The sequence below is a fragment of the Falco biarmicus genome, chromosome 3 (assembly GCF_023638135.1).
Source record: "Falco biarmicus isolate bFalBia1 chromosome 3, bFalBia1.pri, whole genome shotgun sequence".
Lineage (NCBI taxonomy): Eukaryota > Metazoa > Chordata > Aves > Falconiformes > Falconidae > Falco > Falco biarmicus.
Window position 1 is genome coordinate 70,458,187 of NC_079290.1, and position 23,729 is coordinate 70,481,915.

At 39.0% G+C, this 23,729-nt stretch overlaps 1 protein-coding gene across 4 annotated transcripts in view; it reads left to right on the top strand.

Annotated features, from left to right (window-relative positions):
* The window catches only part of CARMIL1 (capping protein regulator and myosin 1 linker 1), a 238,815-nt gene that overhangs the window by 136,345 nt on the left and 78,741 nt on the right, over nucleotides 1-23,729 (top strand). For all 4 annotated transcript variants that reach the window (XM_056331333.1, XM_056331334.1, XM_056331336.1 and 1 more), the window contains 7 exons: nucleotides 1,601-1,694; nucleotides 3,940-4,038; nucleotides 6,451-6,579; nucleotides 6,837-6,968; nucleotides 12,297-12,472; nucleotides 14,539-14,626; nucleotides 17,535-17,684. In XM_056331333.1, coding sequence (XP_056187308.1) covers nucleotides 1,601-1,694; nucleotides 3,940-4,038; nucleotides 6,451-6,579; nucleotides 6,837-6,968; nucleotides 12,297-12,472; nucleotides 14,539-14,626; nucleotides 17,535-17,684 — 868 coding nt within the window. The remainder of the gene's footprint in view (nucleotides 1-1,600; nucleotides 1,695-3,939; nucleotides 4,039-6,450; nucleotides 6,580-6,836; nucleotides 6,969-12,296; nucleotides 12,473-14,538; nucleotides 14,627-17,534; nucleotides 17,685-23,729) is intronic.

Here is a 23,729-nt window from a genome sequence, read left to right on the forward strand (position 1 = left end):
AGAGCTGGCAATTACAGATGTCAATGAATGGGATGTATTAAATGTCAGACAGCTGCAGAGATCCTTGGAAATCTACCTTTGTTTCTTTTCAACTAAATAAATACCCCACCTGCCAGGTAGTAGTCAGGCAATTCACAAGTTCTGTAATTATTATCTGTCTTTGAGCTTGGTATCTTTGACATCTAAAAATTTTCCCTATGCTGGTGGACAGCCAGTTCTTCACTGTTTAGTATTACATGAGGACAACATGGCCTGTATAGTTTGCGCAGTTCTTCTGAAGGACAAGACAACTAGAAAGAAAAGTGAATTTTCTGGCTGTGATGCAGTAAGCAGTTGGACACAGTGGAAGGGCAGGGACCTTGCTGACTCCATGTGAGTAACTGCCTGCACTGACAGCTGTACATAGCCATGTTTACATTGGGGAAGAAATGTTGAAGTCTTCTGTTATCATTTAAGGTAAAACATTGGGTAGTATCAATGAGGAACTGGTGTGTTTGGCAGTTCAAAAGACTGTGGTCCTTCAGAGAGTGGTGTTTCATGTGGCGGCTCAGCCAGTGGGAGAGGAATTGAAAGAATCTCGGAGTTTCACAGGAGTTGGCGTGTCTGTTGTTGGAGTTAGTGCATCGAGTGAGGAATGGGTCCATTGAAGTCAACGGAGTTGACTCAGTTGAAATTGTCAACTTTAAAGTGCTCTGAGACTTCTCACCATACTTACGTAGCTCTGGATGGAAGAGGAACAGACAGACAGTGGGAGGAAGAGATGTTTGCAGGAAATTAGAACTAATTGAAAAAAGGAAGAATAATCTCCTTTCCAGGTTTTAAGAAGTTCCTGCTTTTTTTTTTTTTTTTTTTGTTTATTCAAATCTGAAGGTGTGTGGACATACCACTGCATGGAGCCTTTTAGGTTTAACTGTGTTATGCTAGCCAATTTATGTTCTCAGAGTTTAAATGTAATTTTGGCTCACAACCAAAGCCCTATCTTTATTCTCATATCACAGCAGATGGACAAAGCTACAGAAATATTTTGCAAACAAATAAGTAAAACGCAGGGAGCAAATGTTTGCATGAAGCAATGTGGAGAAGCTATGCTTGTTTTGTCAGCTTTTATTAAAAATCTAGCATCTTCAAATTGTTGTAAATTCAAGAAGTTAATAAATAGTAAATTTTCAAAACTCAGTCTCAGTTGCTATCTGTCTGTTACTGAATATTTCCATTTAGACTTAGATCTGATAGAATTGCCAGCAGGCACTAATAGTCCCTGTTCTGTTTCGATACAGGAAAACGTCATCCAACCTTGTGCACAAAGGTACAGAGAACAGCTAGGCCTTTTTAATTGACAGTTACTGGGCACTGGCCATCTAACTGCATTTTTTGCTTTTCAGAATCTCCACTATCTAGTGGCAAGGAAGAATTAGCAGCAAAAAGGAGCACGCATGCCTCCAGTTACTCCACTTACAAATGTGAAAAATAGTTTCTTAGTACCTTCCATGGACAAGCTAGATGCATCTTATTTCTCCCTTTAGTTTATTCTTCATAAAGAGATACAGTAGTTAGGTTAACTTTTACTACTAAGAAATCTTTTTCTTTTATTTTTTGTTAGGAATTACACTTTGAGATTCATGCCTATACCGATGAATGATGCTTCCCAAGCGCTTAAAACAAACCCTGAGAAAACAGAAGAGGCACTGCAAAAGGTATTGCATATACCACAAACGTACAGAATTAAAACCACTAAAAATAAAGTAATAATTTTAAGCGGCTGTTACTTCATGCTTGCCTGAGTAAGAATTCTAGGTTAGATTCTTTGATTTTTTGATTTGCATGGGCATATACGTAGTAATCAAGTGCTGCAAGAACATGTAGGGAGTTTTATTCCAAAGAATGGTTGGAGTGAAGGCTGATGGAATGCAATAGTGTAGTATCAAAAAGTCGTAACTAAGTAAGTGCAAACTAGACCTTGTATTGCTGTATACCTAACTATGATAGGGAGAGTTAGAAACTGGCATGTTTATTGCATATGTGCTTGTGGCTATTTCCATGTGCATAGAATTATGGGTACGTATTTTTTATTTTGGCATAAAAAGTGCAGTCAGTGCTGTACAAGACAAAGGATGCGCTTTAATTTGAGGGAGGATAAAAACATTTAGTGCCTGTGTTTTATATTGTACATATAAAAGTCACACACTATGTTGCCCTAGATAAACAACTGCACCAACTTGTTCTTTTGGGTGAAGAGGTGTTGACAGTATCTGTAGCAGTTCCACTTGCATGACTTATAAAATTCCCAGCTGACTTTTAATATATTAAATCTTGCGAGCTCCAAATGAGCCTCCCGCTCAATCAGAAAGCATACAGTTCACATTTTTTTAATGAGTAGTTTTCCTTCAGCCAGGGTAGGGTCATAAAAAACTTATAAATAGTTCTTACAGATAACTGTGATTTAAAAAGCAAATGTCTATGATCCTGATTAGTAAAGGAATTTTCAGTAAAGTGGTTCTCACAGGGAAAAGTGCTGGTAGTTAGCACCTTTCTCTTTGATGCATGAAAAAGATCTAAATTCTGCTTTAAAAATCTGAATTGTGGGCATGGATGTTTTTCTTACATTTAATATAATTGTAGATAGATTCACGTCTAGAATGAGGATGCATCTCTGAAAAAAATATCGTGAAGCTTCTGGCCATGGGGATTTAAATTCTACGTGTTAATTAGCCATTAGGTACAAAGAGCATTTTCTTTAATTCATTTCAGTGTTGCTAAAACTTTTTGGCTCTGAGTTTGTTTTAACATGTGTGGTTCAGACTTCCTTTACACAACACGAGTTAAGTTCTCTCCAAAAAAAGGTAACAGTCTTGGGAGTGGTGCTGTGAATGCAGCCAATTCCACGCATGCAGGAATGTCTGGCCGCATGGACTGAGCTGTCATGCCTGGTGCAGGGACACCTGAACTGACTAACGTCTCAGGAGGGTCTGTAAGCATCAGTAGACCACAGCTTAAATACAATGAGCGTGCTCCTGGCCCTGGTCCAGCACCAGATGGACATAATATACTTCCCAAGCTCCGGTATCTCTGCAGCACACAATGTGGGCAAACTGGATAAACCGTGCATTACTGTGGGGCATGGCTGGACTGTTGCCACTCTTGCTGCTGATGCAGGTTTAGAGGTAACTATCCCTCTTAGTCTCTGCTTCACAATATGCTGGCTCTTCACCCAATGTTTTACCCTCTCTTCCTTTTAGATGAGGTACATCACCTTTGATGAACCGTAAACAGTTTGCTAGCATGTTTTTTTGACAGAAGTTTAATGGAGCCAGGTTAGGGGGTTATGTTGCATGCCATTAAGCTGGCTGATGGTGTGTGTTGACTGCTGGTGACAGTTGTGGTAGGTTGTGACCAGCAGCTGTGAGTAGGAATCATTTTCAAATCATGTCTTTGAAGAGCACTTATGTACTACTTAGACTTAAGTCTAACTTCTGAACTGAGCCTTCTGTATCAGTTAGGCACTTTTAGATATTTTATCTTGCCTCCAGCCCATACTGCTATTTAAATCTGTGTCTTTGCAGTGGGCTGAATGCATCTGAAAGTAATAAACTGACTACCTTGTGTCATCGTGGTCTCTACAACAACACTTTTATGGATAGAGTCCCCTCAAATGTTTCTCAAACCTGGATCTGTAACTTACGAAACTGTTCAAAATAAAAGACTAATTCAGAAAACACTGGCAAAATCACAGTGTTTAACAATGTTTCATTAGTCCGTGAATGAACAACTCTTTGCCAACGTGATTATTAAGCAGCGAGACACACAGAATAAGGTTTGCAGATAACAAATACTCAGGCAGTTTTTTCCTGTCAGTCCACGTTTCTGATACAGCGGCAAAATCAAAAGCACATTACAATGGGGACAGTCAAATCAGCTTCCTAATATCTTTTTCTTTTTTAGATAGAAAACTACTTGCTTCGTAACCACGAGACCAGAAAGTACCTACAGGAGCAAGCATACCGGCTGCAGCAAGGCATTGTCACTAGTACCACTCAGCAGGTGAGAACTTGTTCCTTACTGGTACTTACTTGGTGTATAAAATCTGTCTGGGGATAGAGTTCTCTCTCATTCTGTCGGACTAGCTTAAAGCAAGATGTGCCTCCTGGGTGACACTTCATTTCCCAAGAATAATTATCAATGATAATATTTTTGGAAGGAAAAATACCTTTTGTGAGAGACAGGGCTAATGTATAGTAGTACTGTGTAGAGAAAGACCTGAGCTGTTTTGGAGTGAGCCACTGCTGGAACCAGGAACGGTTTGGTTCATTTACGCTTGAGAGTCTGACTTTTCAGCAGACTGTCATCAGTGTGACAAGCATCATCATAAGGTGATTCACCAGAGTTGGTGTCGGAGTTGGTTCCAGTCTCTGCCTGGTACTGAGCAACCATGTAGTACCACCAGAGTAAGCAGGCTTGGAGAGTAACTCATAGTCTACCTTACATCTTCAGAACTATGGGTATCATGGAAAGCTACCCTCCTTTGCTCCCTCCTCCCTCTAAGCAAAGAAGTCTTCTGTACTGTGTAGTCTGGACAGCTGAAAAGGCTCTCTGTCTAACACAGCCCAAAATACTGCTTGAAGCTGGTAAGCTTTTGTGTTTTGTCAACCACTACCAGGTTTCCTAAATGCCATGTGTTATCTGTTTTTTTCGTCCTTTCTCTTGAGAGGACTACAAATGTTTTCTGTGGTACCTTACAGTTCTCTCTCTTCTAGTGCATTTCTTGCAGTACCCCTCAGGGCTGTTTTCAGCTCTAGTACACCAGTGAAGCAAGGTGGTATAAGAATAAAACTTGTCATGGCTTTCCTTTTAAATTTACTTCCATGTTTGTTCACACCAGATGTGTTCCCATGCAAATAGGAGACTCCAGCAAACAGGAGAGGAATATCTCTTCTGCTCTTCAGCTGAGTCAATGAAATTTCTGTGTTCTCTGCTTTACTTTTTTTTGGTGAATCTTAATTCAAAGTGGCCTTTTTCTACCTGTGTTATTAAAATTTAATGGGACAAAGTTTTACTACTAGAACCTGAAATTGTGCTTTAACCTCTTGATAGAGAAGATGGTAAGTGGGAGATGTACAGGCACTAAAACCTGCAAGAGCAGTATCACTTTATTTTAGTAATTTATCTGTTCCAATGCCCCAAGTTAATAATCTCCATATGAATTAAGTTCAGATCTTTTTATAGCTTGGTGATTTCAGCTGTGCTTTCCTCAGTAACCACACGCACATATCAGCTTTCAGTAAATGTAATTTATTGTTGTTTTGAAAGTAGAGTAAGATTACTAATTTCTATATTAAATTGTGTACAATAAGGATGGATTTTAAAAACAGTTTTTAAAGAGCTGGAAAAGATTCTTTAGTTAGTATGGTGGAATTGCATTATTATTCCCAGAGTGGGGGGTGGGTTTTTTTTGGTCCAGATGCCCCAATGAGACTTTCCACTGTCTAATAATTAATTAGCTTTTTGTACTTATACAAAAAACCTCACACCCAAAAGCCTTTAAAGAGGAAGAGTCATGTGGAGCAGAAAAGGAACATGCTGTGAAATCATTTGTTCTCGTTGCTAATGATATAAGATGCTAGAACTCTAGACTTTGTATGATGATATGTGCATTCAGATGTTGTTTCAAAATGTCAAATAACCAGTTCTATTGAATGCTATGTGGGCTAATAAAGACTTTTAACTATTGTATCTCCCTGCCCCATGTATCTTAATCAGAACTGACTATATATCGGGCATATGTCAGTTTGTCTTGTAAGGATACGTACATACCACCTGCCCTGTATTTGCAGCGTGTTGAATGAATTGTGTTGCAGATACAGATTAAGTTCAATTTCTCCCACTGTGAAAGGACTGATGGAAACTTCTACTTTGGTACTTATAGTTCCCTTGCAACTAGGAATATTTACATTTTGAAAGAGTACCCCAGAAGCCTGCACAATTGCATTTTGCTTACACATGAGAAATCTCTGTTGGTGTTGCTGAATGAATAGTGACAGAGCTCTCTCTTACTGTCTGAACTTTGTAACAATTGAGGGATGTTCAAAGCTAAGTGTTAGGTATATCGATAATGTTTTCAGCATTAAACTTGCTCCAAAAAACAGAACAACACTTGAGGCTCTGTAACTTACTGGTTATTTGCAGTTATCCTGCAGGAAATTGTGGTGGAAATATTCCAAAGCATTTAGATTTTTTTATGTTAAAGCTTTATTTATTTTTCCAACGTTTAATTGTCTTTATGAGATACAACGCTTTCCCTCAGTAGCATGGACATACTTCCAAGCTCTGATTATGCATTTTCAGATCACTACAAATCTCATTGTTCTGCTATTGGTTTCCTACCTAGACTGAATTCAGTTTGTGTTTGACCAGCCTTCTGATGTTTTATCTTTTCTATTTCTTTTGTTCAAGTAGATGATTGACAGAATATGTGTAAAAGTGCAAGATCATCTCAATTCTTTAAGAAATTGTGGTGTGGATGCTGTACAGGAAGATGTCAAATCTGCAGAACGGCTTATGCGGGATGCTAAGAACTCGAAAACAGTAAGTCTTTCCCGGCATACTGGTAATACTGAGAGCAGTTCAATGTGTACTTTAAGCTTTTCTCTTTTTGGGGAGTCAAAATAACAGTGTGTTTCAAAAGTATTTTCTTCAGATGATCAGCTTCAGGTAGTACTTAAAGTGACTAATCATGATTTATAAAGACTTGGATTTAGCAGAGAGGCTTCCTACTATTTGTCCAGATTTGAAGACGGGTAGTGATGAGCCTACTTGCCAAAGATATTCTTTCTGTCTTACAGCTCTTACCAAATCTTTATCACCTCGGTGGAGCTTCTTGGGCAGGAGCAAATGGTTCGCTGTCCAATCCAATCCAAGAGACACTTGAATCCATGGCTGGAGAAGTCACAAGGGTTGTGGATGAGCAACTTAAGGTCTGTGGATGGATGTGTTACCATCTCTCACATGCAGAAATAACTAAATCTGCGATCTTCTGTGCTAGATGCAGATGTGCCACACTTCTATGTTTTTTTCTTTACTTACACTTTTAAGCATATTTGTGCATAAGCTATCTTTTCATTGTCAGCTTAACTTTGTACTTTATTACCTGGATACTTGCCTGGTTGGAATGAAAAAAAATTGCTGTAGCGTTTGCAGTGGGCAGAAGGAGCATACACTGTTTGTCATCTTACTTTATCTTCTAGAAGAGGAAGACTTACCAATTGCTCCTTAGGCCGTTGTTAAAGGTATCTCTCAAACACCTTAAAAAGTCTCATGCTCTGCAGAAAAGTACTCACTAGTTAAGTTATCCCACTGGAGTGAAAGCTGCTTTTCTATAGACTCCACTGGAGAATTTTTTTCCCAGTGACCATTTTTGAACCTGGCACAGAATTTTCACTTTAACTGTTTGGCTTAGGTAAGTTGTATATGTTGAGAGTGCCCCAAGAACTAGTACAGGCAGCTTTACAGGAAATCTTTTCCCAAGTTGCCTGTCAAACCTCAGTTCTTGAAATAGATGACATTGGTCTGTAAATCTTCTCACCTGTGTGTTCAGCCAGCTTTTGCTCAGAAACTTCTACCTTCAATTATGTTAGATCTTACTATATAATAAACAAGGAAGAGTCATCCGTACAGCATGTGCAAAGGTATCAGTCCAGGAAGAAGTCAAGGTGGGGAAACATTTGCAACTGTTGGGATCTGTGTGGAAGCCAATAAATTTAGAATATGGTTCTGAGGCAATGCAGATCAATTTAAGTTGATAATTAAACTATCTTGCTTGTGTTTTCCTGTATTTAAATTTATCAAGTAATCTGAAAGTAAAGGTTGAACTCTTGGTTGAAACAACATGAAAATACTTCAGTTAGTGGGAATATAATGAAGAACAATAATAATACCACACTACTAATTACTGGTTTGAAATTAAAAAGTTAATGAGGAGGAAAATGGTGCTGAATTTTTAAGATTTTACTCCCTCATTATGTGACATAAGGTAAAGATTCATTATCTCTTCTTTAATTTCTGCAGACATGAAAGTGATTTATCCACAAGATTCTTCCCAGTGGAGCTTCTAGGCTATTATTGGGATGGGAATAGTCAGGTCAGCCCTTTGTGCAGGGCTCATGCACTTAAATAAGTCCTGCGCATTTTGGAGAGCTTATAGAAGTGGGGGTGGGGGAGTGGAAAGCCTCTTCGGCATTTGGAATGTCATTCATAGTTCCTGGCATAAGACTGAGTTAATGGGTCTTTCATTTATGCTTTTACTCATTTACAGCAAAAGGCACTTTAGCTCTACCATTCTAACTTTTACATTTGATTTGTGTGGTGTTAAAGTTTAAGTGCCTTACAAGAAACTATAAAGTCAAAATGCTCTTTGTGTATTGTATCACTCGTTGTTATTAATTTTACACTCAAGTCTGAGAGGTTTTCCTTTGAGTTCTGTGGTGGCGTACTTTGCATGGAGGAGAAAATGTTGGACACGGATTAGGATTTTTTTTCACTTCATTAGGTCAGTTCAGAACATTATATGCAGTTTATTATTTATGAATATAGATAAGTTCTGTAAGTACAGTTCATTTTGTAATTGCTGGAAAAACATCCTATGTGCTCTAAGTGGAGTTTTGATTTTTAGCTTCCATAGCAACCAGAGCCCGATTCTAGAAAGTACTTGGAAATTGGGTAAAGACAGTGAACACTCTTCAGGCAAATAAGAGATTTTTTTTTTTTTAAGGTTGGTTTTTTGTTTTTTTGTTTTTTTGTTTTTTTTTTTTGTAACTTCAAAATAGCGAAGGGAGGTGGGGAGAAAGGAGTTAGAATAGGGAAGAGCAACATCTTGGAGTGAGTTGAGTTGGCCGAAGGAGAAATTATAGCAAGGCCCTTGCATTTCTCTTGTCCTGGTGGTGTCACTGCATACACAGAACCTGGAGATGCTTTATTCAGTTGGCAAAGGCCCAAGAGAAAATAGTAAGCCAGATAAATGGTGCTTAGGCAAGAAAAGATTGTTTTGTAAGGACAGGAGTGCTTGAACTATTCCTTCTAATTTCCGTCCTAGTGCAAAGGGCTTGCTGGCTCAGTCACCTGTTCCATTTTTTTCTTTAGATATCATCATCCTCCAGTCCTTTTCCTCACTGTGTCTTTCTCCTAAATGTTAAGTCAGTAATTATGGGGAGGACTTTGTTCTCTTCTTTCTGCATGCCTGCTGACTGGCATTTGTGGCTTTGTGACTGAAACATTTGCCTCTCCACAGTCAATATCTGTAGCTATGAGTTTCCATTCCTGAAAGATGGAAGCAGGGGGCAGGGAAAGATTTCTGTAGATACAATAATAGTCAATGTGAAACCAACAGCTAAAATCCACCGCTGAAGAAACTATATTCAGTTGTGCACTTAAGAGATTCAAACTCTATTCAACTTCTAAATCGCACATTCTCTTGAGTATTTTGAGTAAAAATTAATTTGAAAATTCTCAGGCAAGGTCTTTAGTCTTTCCTTTTACTTCCCACTGACACCTTCACACAGCATGTCTTCACAAAATCCATTTTGAAAGACCATGCTTAGACTGCAACTGCAATTCAACATAGCAAATCTTTATAACTTCTATGATTGTGATAGATCAGTAACTCCTGGGGAAGTTGAGTGTGATTTTTCAAGTTAGACTAGACAGTTGCACCAGTGAATAAATGCCATGGAGAAAAAATGGATGTGTCAGAAATTCTGATTAGTAGTTTACCTGGCTCAGTTGTCTCTGCCATTGAAGTTCTTTATCCTCCATGTGGCTATGGCAGCAGGGGCTTGAAAAGCTCTTCATTAGTGTTACGGCCCCAGAATCTGCTGTGGGATTGAAGGAGGGAGTGCAGGAGGAGTCCTTAAAATGCAGAAAGCATGGGAACCCAGAAACGAGCTCCATATTGGCTGTATTGGCAGTTGTCCCTTATACCTGTAAATAAATGTTGTAAAGATCAGACTTCCCTGTATGCTGCGGCTACTTCATGCTGCTGTGTTGTCCTCGTGAATCTACACTTAAAAAATCAGTCAGTTAAGAGCTACAGACTGAAAGATGCTGCTTTGAATCATTAAAATTATTATGCAGTAATGGTGGTTTTGTTTCTTACTCAGTATCTACATATGAAAATTGCCAGTTACGGTAGGGCTATGCAAAGAGAAAAAAGCTCTGATAAGGGGAGTTCAGCCTGAGGTCACTTACCAGTGAACTGAGATAGAGAAGAAAAAGGAAATTGATAGAGTTTTCAAGGGGTGTAGTTCATTATTTGTGTACTATTACAAGTACCGAGGTTAGTGCTAGGCTTACTTACTATACCGTTCCAGTGAAACTATGATTTTGTTTCTTTTTATATTTAAGTACCTTTTTCTGTTTGGTTGTAACCTTCAGTCTCGCTGGAGATGACTTGGCCCATTTCAGTAAACTGGACTCTGTCCTGTTCCTCTCTTCTTTCCATCTTCCTTCGGACCTTAAAAAACTGCTCAAAAGCTGCAGGTGACATGGCATACGTTGAAAGATCTGATTTCTTCTAATAGTTGCTGCTTGTCCCGCTTGTTTAGAGGATTCAAAGTTGAAAAAATGGGTCTTGCACATATGCTGAAGCATGAGCCAAGGACAGTGGCTTTATTTTCCCTGACACTTTGGAAGCATCATAGCCTGAGGAGACCCCATGGTCACTGGAGCGCAGCAGCGAGACAGCTTCAGTGTGCAGAGGCACCAGCTGCTGGAGAGAATCATCTCCTTTCCTAAGTAGCACTTCATGCTGGGAATGGGCGTAGAGAGTTTGTTTTCAAATCCTGTGCTGATGAGGCTTGACCTCTTGCAGTCTCTGAAACAAGCTAATTGAAGGTTGAAAGCCTTCTGAAGATACCTAAAATAGATTTCTGGAGTCACGGGGACTGGAGGGTGGAGTAAGGTGGATATAGAAGAGAATTTGAACAAAGAACATTTCCAGTCTTGTCAGCAAATACTCCTTTGTGTTCACAAATAAATCTGTTTTACTGTACACAGGGTACATATCAGCCTGTAGATGAAACAATATGAATTTAAAATGTAGTTTTCCAGATGACCAGCTAACTGTTTTATACCTTCCATGGTCCTACGTAATCTTTTTCGGTATGAAAAATAAAAGCAATTAGAGGAAAAATGTTTCGGTGGTATAGGGCACTAGTAGTGTTTCTATGTCTCATTTGGATCCTTATGTGTGTACATTAGAGCTTTCCTGCACCTTTTGTGACACAAGCTCGTACAAGGATGACTGTGTGGGGGACTGTGAGCCCTCACCTGCGCCTGTAGTGTGAGGGTTCTTCAGCCTTCTAGTCAGAGCTGGGCTTTGCAAAAGAAACCAGTAGGTGATAAAATGGGATTTAAACCAGTGTTACCTTTTGTCACAGACACAGGTAGGAGGTAAATCTAATGCAGTTGAAAGGGGCTCCATAACATAACTCCGTAGCATTGAGGTATATATGAAAGATTTTTCCAAGAGAAAGTCTAAGAGGGAAGGAGTTGACTTCATACCTTCAGCAGAGGAGACTTGTTTTAAGGAAAGGGAAGTTGAGGGGCTTGGGGGGTTACATGGTCCTGTTTCTGGAGCGTGCATGCTTTTCTTCTGTCCTGGTTTAGGGTTTTGACCAGTCATTAAAGAAGAATAAAAATTGTTGACTGCACCTAAGATTCACTACGGGCTTCCATGTATGTAAATGAGATCCATATATTAAAGATTTGTATGCCCACAGCGAATCACACTTGTAGCTACTTCTTAGTAGGCTGGTGTATTCCAGCTCTTTACAGCTTGCCGAATTCTGATGAGTTTCCTTTCTTCATATACTGATGCCTGTTACGAATTGGCAGGTCTGGAGCACTGATGAAAACCGCTGATTCGGGGCACAGTTTAGAGTGAAGGCAGCCATAGCAGGGCATGCGCTGCTTCTGCAGCGTGCAGAGGCAGCAGTGGTGGGTGCGCAAGGGAAGCTAACTTACTGTTTTGACAGTTAAACAGAGATGTAAATGTTTCATATTTGAAAAGGCAAACAAGAATAGTGATGGGTCATCTTCAAAACAAGTATGTTGTTCCCTCTTAGCTTTATTTTGTATAATACCTTTTATATTGCAGCTGGATTGCAAAATGGATTGGAAATTAGGAAGAAAAAAATGTAAAAATTCCAAGTCTAAAAATGTCATAGTGCTATGTACCAAAATAATGCTGTGATCTTCTAGCTAATGAAAATCTCAGTACCTGGTGTTACCTTTTGCTTGCTGTGCTGCAGACACTCCTTGAGTCTATGGTGGATGCAGCAGAAAACCTTTGCCCAAATGTGATGAAGAAGGCTCACATCCGTGAAGACCTGATTGAGGCTAGCACTGAGAAGATTTCCATCCCACGCACTTTTGTGAAAAATGTCCTCTTGGAGCAATCTGGAATTGATATCCTCAATAAAATTAGGTACTTTAAAAGACTAATCTAAAAAAATTAGTTATAGAATTTAGATTTTGGGTTGCATTTATGTGTGTTTGTGTAGTAGAAGATTTTTTGAATGCTTTTGTGAGTCACAAGAAACTATATTTAAAGGAATTCAAAGAGCAGGAAATTGCCCTACAGGTCTGGTGAACTTAGTTCAGGAGATTCAAATATTTGAAATCTCCAGGGATGTTAACTTCATGGTTAATGCATGTACTTCTGTTTTATTTAGTACGAGTTTTGGTTTATGGTACGCAAATAACATTTTCATGACTCCTACAGATTTTGCTAAACCTATTTATGTTCTCAGGTAACACTGAATTACTGTAATAGAAGGAAATTGCACTTACTTGCCTTGAGCATTAGCAGTGCTTTGTCTGTTGCTGCATTTGGTCTTGTCCTGTAGCTGTAGCAGTCACTTTAAAACTTTTTGTTTGTATGGGAGTTGTGCACAGCAGGCAGACATACTTAAAAAATGGAAACCTGGATATTCAAACCACAAACCTGGAGCAGAAACAGTTACCCTAAACAGCTCTTCACTCTTTAAAAAAACAGAAAGGGAAAAGAAAGAGGCTTTTACCTGACCTTTTACTGCATCTTTTTTTTTCACATTAAATATATACCAGAGAATATATTTATGCAGTTTAATGTACTTTCCCTGTGCTTAAACCTTTGCAGTTGCTATCATTTGGCTAAGGAATCCTTTCTGCTTGATGGAAAAGCATGTAATTTTGCATTGTGATGCTGCTATCTTTGCAGAAGAAGAAAACAGTAAGACTTAGAAATCAGTTTTGCAGAGTGCAGCAAAATTGGTAAGAAAAGGTGTTAAAGAGTTCAGCTATGCCCTCGGAGTTTTTAAAATGGTTCAGGGAGTGAGTTTTCTTTGCTTCAGTTCTATCAAACAGATCTTGACCCTGAGACAATAAGAGTGTTCCTTCCACCTGTAAAAGCTGCAACTGTCAACAGGGTGAGGGTGCCACACTGTCACCCTTCATGTCTTATATTGTTTGAAATTAGTATGTAAGTAACTGAGGGAAATCCCTTCACTCTCATTCTCTTCCCACCATGTCTTGGCCACCGTTTTACCTCCCTATGAATTGCATTGCCTTTCCAAGAAGTTCCTTACTTTTTTTCCACAGGCTTTCTGCAGCAGTAACCCCAGCCCCAGGTAGAAATAGCTTTGTTAATCCAATGCAACTCCATCCACACACAAACACCTCGAAACAAAATCACGTTGCTTGCTGGCAAGGGTCAGTTGTAGCAGTTGTCTTTGAAACTGTAGAGGCAGGAGAGATGGAGCTTTGGGCTGCAGCTCAGGCGTATGTGCTTGTCATCTGCAAATCATCTGCCCTCCATAGCCTGAGCCATTTGTCCTGTGGCCAAAGACCCCAAGGGAGCAATTCAAAGTACACGATTCCTTGATAGGAAATAACCAGTGAACCCTCAGTTCAGTGTACAGGGTGTGTTGGTGTTCTGTGTGCATCTGTGTAATGAGAATGGCTGACGTGAAGTTCTTGAGACAAAAAGTGGCTACCTAGAGCAAAAAGAGGAAGCAAAGTTGTTTTGGCAAAGACTGGAGAAGCAGCACTGCATGGCTGGCTGTCCTTCAGCTGGCAGACAAACAGGAGGGAATTAAGGAAACGAGTGGCATGTAGTTGTTCAGTGCAGTAGTGCTAAAGGGACAGCACTGTCCCCCTGTCCTAATCCCATTCATCTGAGATGAGTGTTTCTCTGACTTCAGTGGTGGAGTGTTCCCCGCCAAGTTTCACATGTGGTTTTTATTCAGATTTCTTACCCAGATGTTTTCATTTCAGGTCTTAGAAAAATGTTAGAAGCAGGTTAAATATGGTACAGAGGCTCTTGTGTTTATTGTGTGATTCATGAGTTTATTTCAGAAACCCGCAGTCATGTATCCTGACACGCTCAAATGTTTTACTTCAAATAAAGTGATAGCACTGTGGATAATAGTTACACTGTTGAATGTGTAATAAAGACAAAATTCTCCTGCATGAATTAAAAATTTCTCTGTCTCATTTTTAATCCTCACACAGTGAAGTAAAGCTGACAGTAGCTTCTTTCCTGTCTGACCGAGTTGTAGATGAAATCCTAGATGCACTTTCCCATTGTCATCACAAACTGGTGAGTATTTGCCTGACTGATACTTGAATATGCTGGGCATCTTAACAACGCCATTTACTTCGGTTTCTCCTTAGCACAGCTTGATTTTGAAATTGCTTTTATTTTCATTGGCATCATTGACATAATTTGAAATATGATCATGGGATTCTTGCCTCTATGTTTTAAGGAAGGTGCAACCTTAGAAGATGTTGCTTTACATTTTTGTCCTATTACCTTTTGCACTATTGTCAGATCTAAAACTAAAAATTCCATCAGGATGCAGCATTGAGTCATTAGTTAAGGACAGTACCAGTACTTGTCCTGATGAGATGGTAAAGGTTGGTAGCTCATGAAATGAGAGGTGAAATTTCATTCTTTAGGGGAGGGACTGCTGAGACCTTGCGCCCAGAAGGGGTAAGTCTTGAGACTGCCTCAGAAATGTAGGTATCAAGTTTGAAGAGAAAAGAGTAGAAACATAGGAAACACTGTTATTTGCAAGTGCTGAGCTGTCAGGAGGCACAGTTAAATAAAGAGCTGTGTATCCATAGAAAAACATTTTTACTTCTAATGCAGTGAGCCTCTTAAGGAGAATCCAGTACTGTTTTTTTAAAGAAGCCAGTGGGTGGTCATTCTCCTGATTGAAATGGCTCTTCATTTCTAATTGAAATTGCTTTGGCTTCAGCTTGCAGCTGTGAATTTTTTCAGATGCTTTTCCCCACAAGATAGGGGAACCATATATGTTTCTCTTTATTTCCTCTCTATAGAAGTTCTCATACACAGAAAAAAAAAAAAATCACTCTCCCCATCCCCACTTTTATTTTCCTTTTAAAATAAATTAAAAGACTGGGTTATTTGAGGGTGTGTCGTCATGATACAGAGCAGCATTGTGTAAAGATACAACCTGTGGTCTCAGGAGCTATGCAGCAGCATCAGCCTGCTGTGTGAGTGGCCACGTTAATTAGCTCCAGCGGGTCCTGGAGCAGGCTCAGCTGGCAGGAGCAGTGGGCTGTCTCTGTCCAGAGGTGTTGCACAACACACTAAGTCATTTTCTCCAGCCTTGTGAGTCACTTCAGGAACAGTCCTCTGCACTTTCTCCAGCTGTTTTAAAAGCCTCTTTTAAAATTATGGTCCCCAGAACCAGACAGACCATTCCAATGCTTTAGCTGTCACTGTATGTGGCACTGAAATTGTTTTTCTCCTCATATTCTTTACTCCTTGTGTTTACATAGCCAAGGAGGTAAGAATTTCTTCCTTTTGATAGTGTTTCAGTTACAGATAATTTTCAGGACTCAGTTTGCTAGATCTCCCTCCCAGTAATGGCTTCTGGACACTTGACACTTGCCGCTTTTCAGGATTGTGTCCATAGCTAATTGCCAGTGCTCTTAGTTCCTAAGGAAAGATAGTATGTACATTTGATTTGAGTTGATTTGTGACCCATTTGGGCCTGCATTAGAAATGTGTCCCTTTCCCTGTTTAACTCTCCTATGTTTCTGTTAGCTGCAGGTTATTTCAGATGGTATATCACTGATGAAAACATTGACGAGTATGGATCTCAAAAAGGCTGGTAGAGGAACTCCCATCTAATTTGTTAGTGTTAATCTTCAACTGACAGCTGCAATCTGAGAGCTGGCAGCTAGCTCTTAATACAGAAAAAGTTAAATGCACTGGTATAGTTCTGTGCCAGCTCCTTAAATTGGAGTGTCATGTACTACTGATTCAGCCACCTACAAGTATCTGTGTATGTTGTATTGACACAGTAGTGTTTGAGGCAAATTTGAAAAATAAACCTTGTTCGACAAGACCTGAGTTTGCCCAATGTGATGATGACTAGCATTAATTATTATTCTAGCCGTTTTAGTGTGATTAAAGATAAATCCATAAAGGTTTCCAGTGACTTTTTTTCTGAAGTAGAAACTAGGCTAAGTGAGCTATAATTGACTCAGGTCATCTGCTTACCCTTTTTGTTCAACAAAACTGCAATCCACTGGTTGTCCGGGGTCATGTGGATGTTAAACGGTGGACTGCAGCTCCTCCCTACCTGCCTCCTTGAAGGCATTTGTGACTAAGTCATTTGGGCTAGCTGATCTTCAAATAGTTGCTTTTAATATATATTATTCAATATTCCCTTTAGTTATCAACAGAACTAGAAAATATTTCATCATTTTCCTGACAACATGAACCTACTCCATTCCAAGTACAATCCAGGGTGGTTTATATAACATTCTCTATGTTCTTAGTAACAGTTTTTGCTATGCAGATCTAGAAATGAATTTTATTATTGTTAAGACTTTTTCCTCTTTGATATTTAAAAAAATATATATCTTATCCCATAGATCTGTCAGTGATGAATTCTTTTCAGTTATGATAACCCCTACCTATTTCTTCAGAGAAACAGAATTGAGGTATTTAAAAAAGTTGTCCTGTGTTTTGAACAGCGAGTGATAACATTTTGGTTATGTAATTATTATGATAGTTGTTCACAGAAATTGTATTTGTCCTTGTTCGGTTTATTTTTTTTTTTTTTTAAAAAAAAGGGTTCAGGTCGAAGCGTCTCTTCCACCTCTTTATTTTCTTTATGATAAAGACAGGACAAATGCTGAGGAACCTCCATAATACTGTTATAACTAAAAAGTAGCATGGCTTTTTATGTGACCTTTTACCTTTTCTTTTTTCATGTTAGACTTTCTCCCTTTTTTCTTAGAATGTGTGATGAAAGGGGTTTTCCATCCAAAAAAAGAGGGTGGGGATGGGGAAACCCAAACACAAACAAACCCTGTGTGAAGATTAACACACACAACTGAGCTTTGCTTTTGTAATTGGTCATCTAGGATCAGTGATCACTTCAGTCATGTAAGCTTTCTGGTTGGGTTTGGTTTGCCTTTTTTTAGCAGTTTGATTGATGTATTCCTGTCTTTATCCTTGACTCCAGGCTGACCATTTGACTAGACGTGGCAAACCGCTTCCACAGCAGGAATCGCTGGAAATTGAGTTAGCTGAAGAAAAACCAACTAAACGCTCTGTCATCACAGTTGAGGAGTTGACAGAGATAGAACGTTTGGAAGACCTGGATACTTGTATGGTAAGACACATTCCTCAGCCCATTTAGTTAAGCATGCAAATAACTGGAAGAAAAATGTTTTTCAAAATGTCATTTGGCAATTTCATGGTATCAGGAAACTGATTAGGAATTGGCTTCTAGGAGAAATAAATCCTAGCTCGAGTTGCATATTGCTGTTCAGCAAAGGAAAAGCTTTTTCCTATTCTTTTCTTCTCCTTTCCTGGTACCTCTTCAAGAGCCTTTCCCTTGCATACATTGCTACAATCAAGCTAATACAATAAACGTCTCTTCCACTGGCCACAGTTGCACAGAGGCTCAGTTGTAGTAATAAATTAGACCATACTGTCCTTTGACAACATGCCGCTTTCTGCCTTTGTCTTCATTCTACTTGACATGGATTCCTCTGAGCCATGACAAAAAAATGCTTCTGCCTGGAAGCGACGTTACTGACCATGGACAGAAGTTTATTTATTTATTTATTTATTTTTTAAATCAGATTTTGAATGTATGGAGGAAGTCTTAAAACCTTGAACTGGGCTGCAGGTGATCCTAGAGGGCAAGCTTCAAACTTAGGAGTATGAGTTTGGGTAAAAATGCTGAACACAAATCATTGTAGTGCCTTGTAAAATTCTGTGTGTGACTTTTTATAATAAAAGATGGCTCTGTGCCATGTCATGATTCTTTACAAGATGTAAATCCACAGAATTACGAATAAATATGTTGCTGTTTTCAACCCCAGATCCCCCTCTGCCCAGCTCAGTCCATTTAGGAACTCTACTGTGGACAGGAATTTGGGGAGTGCTTCTGTATCACAAGTTAGTCGATCTAATAGGTGGTCACTGATGCAAGGGATGGGCTTTCTCCTCTGCCCTCCTGCTTGGCTCTTTGGCAGTGTGCTTTCACAGGAAACTAAACTGGCAGAAAAATTGATTGCATCGTTTTGTAGAAGAGGTTTTGTTGATTCAGCTCCCTGAACAGACTTACTGCAGAGTCAGACAAGTACAGTCAAGAGAAGGGACAGCAGGGTTGCTCCTTTCTGCGGCAGCTATCTGTTGGTCTCACTTAGCTATAAAACAAAAACATACCTTCACTGGAAATAAGAGCTTAAAATAGTTCTCTCTGGCTTCCAAATCTCCTTCACCAGAATTTGGTTTGATGCAATATTTTATCTGAATTTTCTGAACATCACAAATCCCTGTGAGGCATGTGGTGTTGGTGGCATCATCTGGCTCATCACTGGTACTGTGAAGTTCTAGAAGCCTTCCGCAGCCAACATTCAGTAATCATTTTGAGCCCTAAATCTTACAGTAGAGAGACATCCCAGTAAAGTATGTGGCATCTGAACCCTGTACCTGCAAGTTAGTTTTTGTGTGCTGGCATCATATATAGAAACACAAGCTAAGTGCTCGTTTTGACACTGCACCCTCCCCCTTTAAATTTATTCTTGCAGCCTCTTAAGAATAATAATACTGGAAATTTTAAAAATATCTCCTGTCTTCATCTCATATCACCATGGTTATATGAAAGGATCATATCACTGTGCTGTTATCTTTCATTTTGGTCATACTAAAATAACGAAGTGTGATGATGCTTACTCTCCTTGAAAGATGTGTTGGATGCTAACTGTACTTCAGAACTGTTTGTGTCTCTCTTCATTCACCCTCATATTGCACAGAAATTCAGATACCTTTTGTGACCCAGATTCTCATCAATATCTAATTTCTGAAGAGAATGAAGCATCAAATAGATACAAGGCAGTAATTTTAGTCAGAGCTAAAGAATCCATTTATTAAAAGCTATAATCCATTTTTAAGAGCAGCTTTTTGCATCCTGGGTGCAAGTGATATTGGTTGCTGTTGTAAAATATATAGATAAATAGATAGCCCTAAGAGGCTGAATAATACAGGGATTTTTACTGAGCTAGTGTTCTCACTGAGTTTTTTGCAAGTAAAAGCATCTTATGGATTTCTTGCATCTTCTGGGTGGAGTTAGTAACTTAAAAGAGAGCATTTTCCAAGTGATGTATTTTAGCTATGGGAAAGTAGCCAAGAAAACCCATATTTCAGATACTGTCGTGGAAAAATTAACCTGATTTGTGGCAGCTTTGAAGTGTTTTATAGGTATTTGCATGAAAATGAGGAACCTTCTGAAAGGGACGTTATTGAATGCTTTGTAAGCTGGTCAGTGCAGAAAACAGATAAGTTGCTGAAAGGTTTTACTAGAAAGAGAAGCATATGGTTTTATGAACTATAATTATGAACCTAATTTCCTTTGATTATTTTTAATCTAAAATGAGAAATAACTTTTTAGATCCCACTTCCAAAATTACATTAGTCCAGAACACTGTCTTGTTTGGCCATTGGAAATCCCTAAGCATTACAAAGTGTGATGATAAAACAGATCTTAGCCTTGTGAATACATGATGTACCTGGCTGTGTGTTCTGCAAATCTCAAAACTGAAACATTGAGTTGCAGCTTGGTGTTGTGCATGTTTGGGAGCCTAATCTCCTGTTTCCAAAAGAATATGGATGTGCTGAGGGTGATCATGTGGCTGGGATGCCAGGAAAAACTTGCCTATTCAAAGCCCTGTCTATCAGTTTGCTTCAGTTAGTTGTCAAGATGTCTGGGGAAGAAGAGATTTTGGTCTTAGAGGAGAAGCACTGAGCTTGGACCACCATTTTCCAGAAGCTGTTTTTTATCATTTGCAAAACTGGATTAATTTTGCAAACCCCTTACCCTCAGCAAGTCTGCTCTCTTTGTTCTTGTTTTCTTTGGCAAGCCTATCAAGGATAAGTATTCTGGCTGAGGCAATGTACACCATGGCGTGGTGGTGTTATTCACAAGCCTCCCTTGAAGCTGATTTGAACAATGTGGGGAAAAACTGGATCCAGGTTCAGTTTTGACTCTCTGATTACAGATAGTTATATAGCACTGAAGCTAGGTGAATGACTATGTGCGAGGTAGATGTATTTTTTATAAAATGGCTATGAGCGATTTGTTCTTGTGTGTGGACTGAAAGGGGAAGACAGGAAGGTTTATTTACAAAACTTGGACTGGCATGGTAGGGATCTGAAACCCCGCAGTGCTGATGATGGAGCAAACAAACGGGCACTGGTCTGTCTCCCAGCCTGCCTACCTAGGCTCAAGCAAGGTGCAGGGTGGCTGTGGCTGGGAGGGTTTCCCTGCCACGGTAGGGAGCTGCCATCCATCCGCTTTGAAGTTTGATATATATGAACAACGTGGACAAGACAGAATGAAATATCACAAATGGGCCCATGAAATGGGCTGCTGAAAAACAGACTTTTAAATGTTATGTCCAGTACTTTTTTGTTGTGGGAATTAGGACTTACCAAATACCAAACTGTGCAGTGAAATCTTATTAGCTTAAACTTAGGATATGATTCTCACCCAGCTTTTAACAGTGGCCTGAGAGCCCATAACATGAAAGATTTGTCAGTCATACGAGGATTTGCTGGTCTGTTAAATGAGTTCTGACAAACACTGGGAGCATTTGGTCCAGCATAGGGTGTGATTATGGACCCAAAAGCTTCTGATCTGCCTGAGCTGTAGTACAGTAAATTGATATGCTTCCCTAATCTACAGTTGTCTTAGTTGTTTACCTTTAATTAGAGCTGCATTGATGGTAATGTCGTTAGATAAAAGTTGCGTGCAAATAAGATGGAAATAAGAGCCTTTATACAGAAAATTACTTACTGTTCCCAGATTAAAGGAAAAAATTTGGCCTGCTTTTTAAAGCTTAGAATCAGTCATGAATTAATGTCATAAAATAGTACAGTTTTTCTAAATTTTTCTGTACATATATGACAAGTTTGACACATTTTAAACTAATGCATGCATTTAAAAAGTAACTTTAAAGCACCATTTTTTACTGAGATTGAATATAATGTATCTTGTTATGTATGATAGTATAGGTTGAATACTAACTGATTTAATTTTGCATAACGCTTCTAATTGTACTTTATTATTCTTTCATAGCCATTAGTTTTTTGCAGAAATAAGAGATACTAGATAGTGCTCAATTCCCCACCAAAAGGTAATGGAGCATCTTTGTTACATTGTCTTTAATAGTTACATTCCAAAGCTTTTTATTTAGCTATTTGAATGTTAGTTTGGCTTCCAGAATACTAAAAGGAGATCACCATAGTTGAGCCACTATTCAAAGAAAAGTTTTGAGAGAAATAGCTTTTTTATTAGAAATCCATGTACTCATAATCTTTAAACTATCCATTTCAGCAATATAATTTTATTAACGTAGATAGTAACAAGCATGCAGCCAGGATAAGTATGTTTGCAGAGCAAAGCAGAGTTTGTTTGCATTATGAAGAGGTATGATACGGAACTGTTTGAAACATAAAGAAATTGTAGGTTGTAATACACGTGTCTGCTTATAAATCTTCTTCAAAGCATTTCAGTGTAAGATTGAAATGCTTGGATGGTAAATTATATGTTTGCAAAAATGCTTATAGCTAATAGAAAAGGACTGCCTGTGTTGAATACTGAATCTTAGTCATTTCTCATCTATTTCTAATTTTAACCATAGAGATGTTTCTGTGACTTAACGGAGGAAAGTTGTTTTTTTTTTTTAAATAAATAATAAACCCATGAGCAATGTATGAATGTTTTAGTCATTATTGAACAATAGATTTCAGCTATTGTACAGTAGAGAAGAAAATCTGCAGGAATAGCAGAAGACTTGTAGATTGGTGGTATATGTTTTTTTTATATATGATATATATATCAGAATGTACTAACTAGCCATTGTCAAAGCTTTAGCAGATGAGTCCAGTGAAGACTTGGGAACTTGAGTGCCAGAAGACTAGGAGTGTATGGACCCTCAGTGTCTTCAGAGAAAAGGGAGTAATTGCACTCACTGCATGAGAATTAAATTTATTTTTTAAAAAAAGAAAACTCATAAAGCACCACCTGAAAGCTTTTCTCTCCCTACCCCCTCATCCAAAATAAATTAGAATTAAAACAACAGAAATCCCTTTAGTTCCTTTCACTGGAGGAAGGAGAAAGTAATGGTACAGGCTCACGTACATGTGCACTGATACTGTAGGAAGAAAAATTCAAGGAGGAATTCTCTGGTGTGCCCTGACGTACTACAGCATCTGATTCTTGTTCCTCTCTATTTGACTGTGGGGTAGAATTGTCTCAGGCATAGATAGCCAGCATTTTGGATGAAAGATTGAATATCTAGTGCAATAAAACCCCAGTTCTTGCTGGACTCCGTATGTTCTCCTGTGCTATAAATAAAGCTCTAGCTCTATGACTGGCTTAATCTAGCAAAAATCATTGTTCTTGCCGAGAAGAGCATTTCCACTTTCCCCTGTACACAGCTCGCTCTCCTGCCCGCACCCTCACGCTTTTACTGTTCACACAGCCTCACTGCAAACCGGGTGTGAGAATTGATTCAGCTGAAAATTAAGCTTTTTATGGAAGACTTATTTCCCAGGTTAGTTTCCAGACTGACTAGTCCTCTGATTGAGTTCACAAAACAAATCCTAAGCAGCAGGAACAAGCAGGCAGGGATGAGGGCAAAGGCAGCAGCCTGGATGAATGCCGGATTAAATTGATTGTGACACTTCAGTTTCTCTCCTGTATGCATTAGCAGAAACGGGCTTTTGATGTGTAGTAAATACAGCACTGTGGGAAGCTAGGAATTGGCATTATGGTATGCGAGAGTATTCTTGGCTTCTGAAAAGGCTCCATCACAGGCATGTGAGCATATCTACTTCAGTGGGAGTCCAGTAAAACTTCTGACTCACCCTGAACTAGGACAGTTTATGAAAACATCACCAGGAGGGGCACAGCACAGTGCCATCATGCAGTGCTACGGCTGAGAAACTAAGAGACAAAGGGAGCTGGCATGATAGTTTTGCAGAACCTGTGAATATCTTGTTTATTTGCAAGTTCTGCGTTTTATACGTTAGCCTCACCATTATCATTATGATTACATTAATTTTAATTGTGAGTATTTGTTACCTTTCTTTTCCTGGGTTCCTTGATACATATAGTTTTGCAGCATCCTCACTGCCCTTAGAG